Here is a 1,936-nt window from a genome sequence, read left to right as displayed (position 1 = left end):
GTTCCTGCCCTCTGAAGGGCCCGCTGGGGTGAGTGGTGGGTGCACGCTGGTGCCAGGGGGCTGCTGGCGCTTCAGGGGAGAGAGCTGACGGCCCCTTTCCACTCCTCCGCAGTCCTGGTGCGCTACCTGCGGGAAGACAACAAGCTGCACTCGGTCAACCTGCAGCACGCGCACGTGGCGGATGGGCAGAGCCACACCATCATCGTGCGCCTGAGCGGGCTGCGTGTGGACATGCTGAGTGTGGAGCTCTACGTCGACTGCAAGCAGATGGACTCCAGCGTGGGGCTGCCTGAGCTCTCCGAGATCCCCCTGGCAGAGGTGGAGGCCATCGAGGTGCGCACGGGGCAGAAGGCCTACCAGAGGATGCAGGTGAGTGCTGGGACCCGCCCGCCGTACCCTCAGGGACAGGCAGAGCCCCCCATGACTGACCGTGTCTCCACTTGGATTCCAGGGGCTCGTGGAGTCGATGAAGCTGATTCTGGGAGGGTCCATGAGCCGCGTAGGGGCCCTGAGCGAGTGCCCTTTCCAAGGAGACGAGTCCATTCACAGTGCAGGTAACGGCGGGTCCGTGCCCTGCGCCGAGCAGGGTCAGCACCGAGAGCTTACAGGGTGGCCCCTGCATGTTCCGTGCTGCAGCACACGGAGGTGGAAGGTGCGAGCGCACGGCACAGAGGGGTGCTCCTGCCTCTCTCGGTGCAGGTGTCCCCACGCAGGTGGGAGCTCCTGCGCTGTGCACACTCTGTCCAGGAGCAACAACCGCATGCGGTGACACTGCTGGGCTTCACCAGCAGCATTCGGTAACGCCTCTTCTCTCTCCTTGCAGTGACAAGTGTGCTGGCCTCCGTCCTGGGTAAGTCCCTGTCTGCTTCCCCCTTTCCCTGGCCTGAGGGCAATGGCAGCGTCTGGGGCTCCGTGGAGGCAGAAAACCCCCCGCAGCCTGTGCCAGGGCCCCAGATGCCTCCAGGGCCCCCGGGGTGAGGTGGAGCAGAGGGTGTGGGACGGGGTCCTGTGTGGACCGGGGAGGAGAAGGACAGGCATTGGCTGTCCCAGCCCATGGCCCCGGGAGGCCGCGCCTGTCCCGGGGCTGACCTTCCCCTTTCTGCAGGAGAGCAGACCAAGGCGCTGGTCACGCAGCTGACCCTCTTCAACCAGCTCCTGACTGGGCTGCGGGAAGACATCAGAGACCAGGTGAGATGGTGGGACGGTATCGGCTCTCTCTGGGCTGTATTTCCCAAGAGCACGGTGGCAGCCAGGGCAGGGCATCCCCCTGACGCCCTGTGCACCCTGTGCAGGTGAAGGAGATGTCTCTGATCCGCAACACCATCATGGAGTGCCAGGTCTGCGGTGAGTGCTGGCGAGACTCTGCTCCCGCCTCAGGGGGCGCAGGGCTGCCCCGTCTCACGCCCTGCCTGGTCTTTCTCTTCTTAGGCTTCCACGAGCACCGATCCCGCTGCAACCCCAACCCCTGCTTCAGCGGCGTAGACTGCATGGAGACATACGAGTACCCCGGGTACCGCTGCGGGCCCTGCCCGCCCGGGCTGGAGGGCAACGGCACGCACTGCGCCGACATCGATGAGGTGGGCATGCTCCTGGGGTGGGTCAGCACCTGCCAGGGCAGCGTGGGCACACGATGTGATGCTTCCCCTGCCCAGGTGCATCCTCAGGCTGGGGAAGGGCCCCACCAGGATGCCACAGGGCAGTGCCCACCCCAGCCGGCTGGATGCCATGCTGGAGGGTGAAGCCTGTCTCTCTCTCCTTGTGCTGCAGTGCGCTCATGCCAATCCCTGCTTCCCCGGCTCCAAATGCATCAACACAGCCCCTGGCTTCCGCTGCGAGCCCTGTCCCCGTGGCTATCGGGGCAACACTGTCTCTGGCGTGGGGGCCGACTACGCGAGGGCCAGCAAGCAGGCGAGTGCAGTGCCGCGGGGTTCGGCCA

General features: G+C 65.9%; 1 protein-coding gene across 1 annotated transcript in view; it reads left to right on the top strand.

Moving 5' to 3' along the window:
* LOC104491064 (thrombospondin-3-like) overlaps positions 1-1,936 on the top strand; it is a gene marked incomplete at both ends in the record, with an annotated part of 5,096 nt that overhangs the window by 375 nt on the left and 2,785 nt on the right. The window contains 7 exon segments of the mRNA XM_010133423.1: positions 113-369; positions 452-554; positions 824-850; positions 1,106-1,188; positions 1,293-1,344; positions 1,429-1,577; positions 1,768-1,908. Coding sequence (XP_010131725.1) covers positions 113-369; positions 452-554; positions 824-850; positions 1,106-1,188; positions 1,293-1,344; positions 1,429-1,577; positions 1,768-1,908 — 812 coding nt within the window.

The sequence above is a fragment of the Buceros rhinoceros genome, unplaced genomic scaffold, assembly GCF_000710305.1.
Source record: "Buceros rhinoceros silvestris isolate BGI_N320 unplaced genomic scaffold, ASM71030v1 scaffold23343, whole genome shotgun sequence".
NCBI lineage: Eukaryota > Metazoa > Chordata > Aves > Bucerotiformes > Bucerotidae > Buceros > Buceros rhinoceros.
This window is presented reverse-complemented; position numbering and strand designations above follow the sequence as displayed.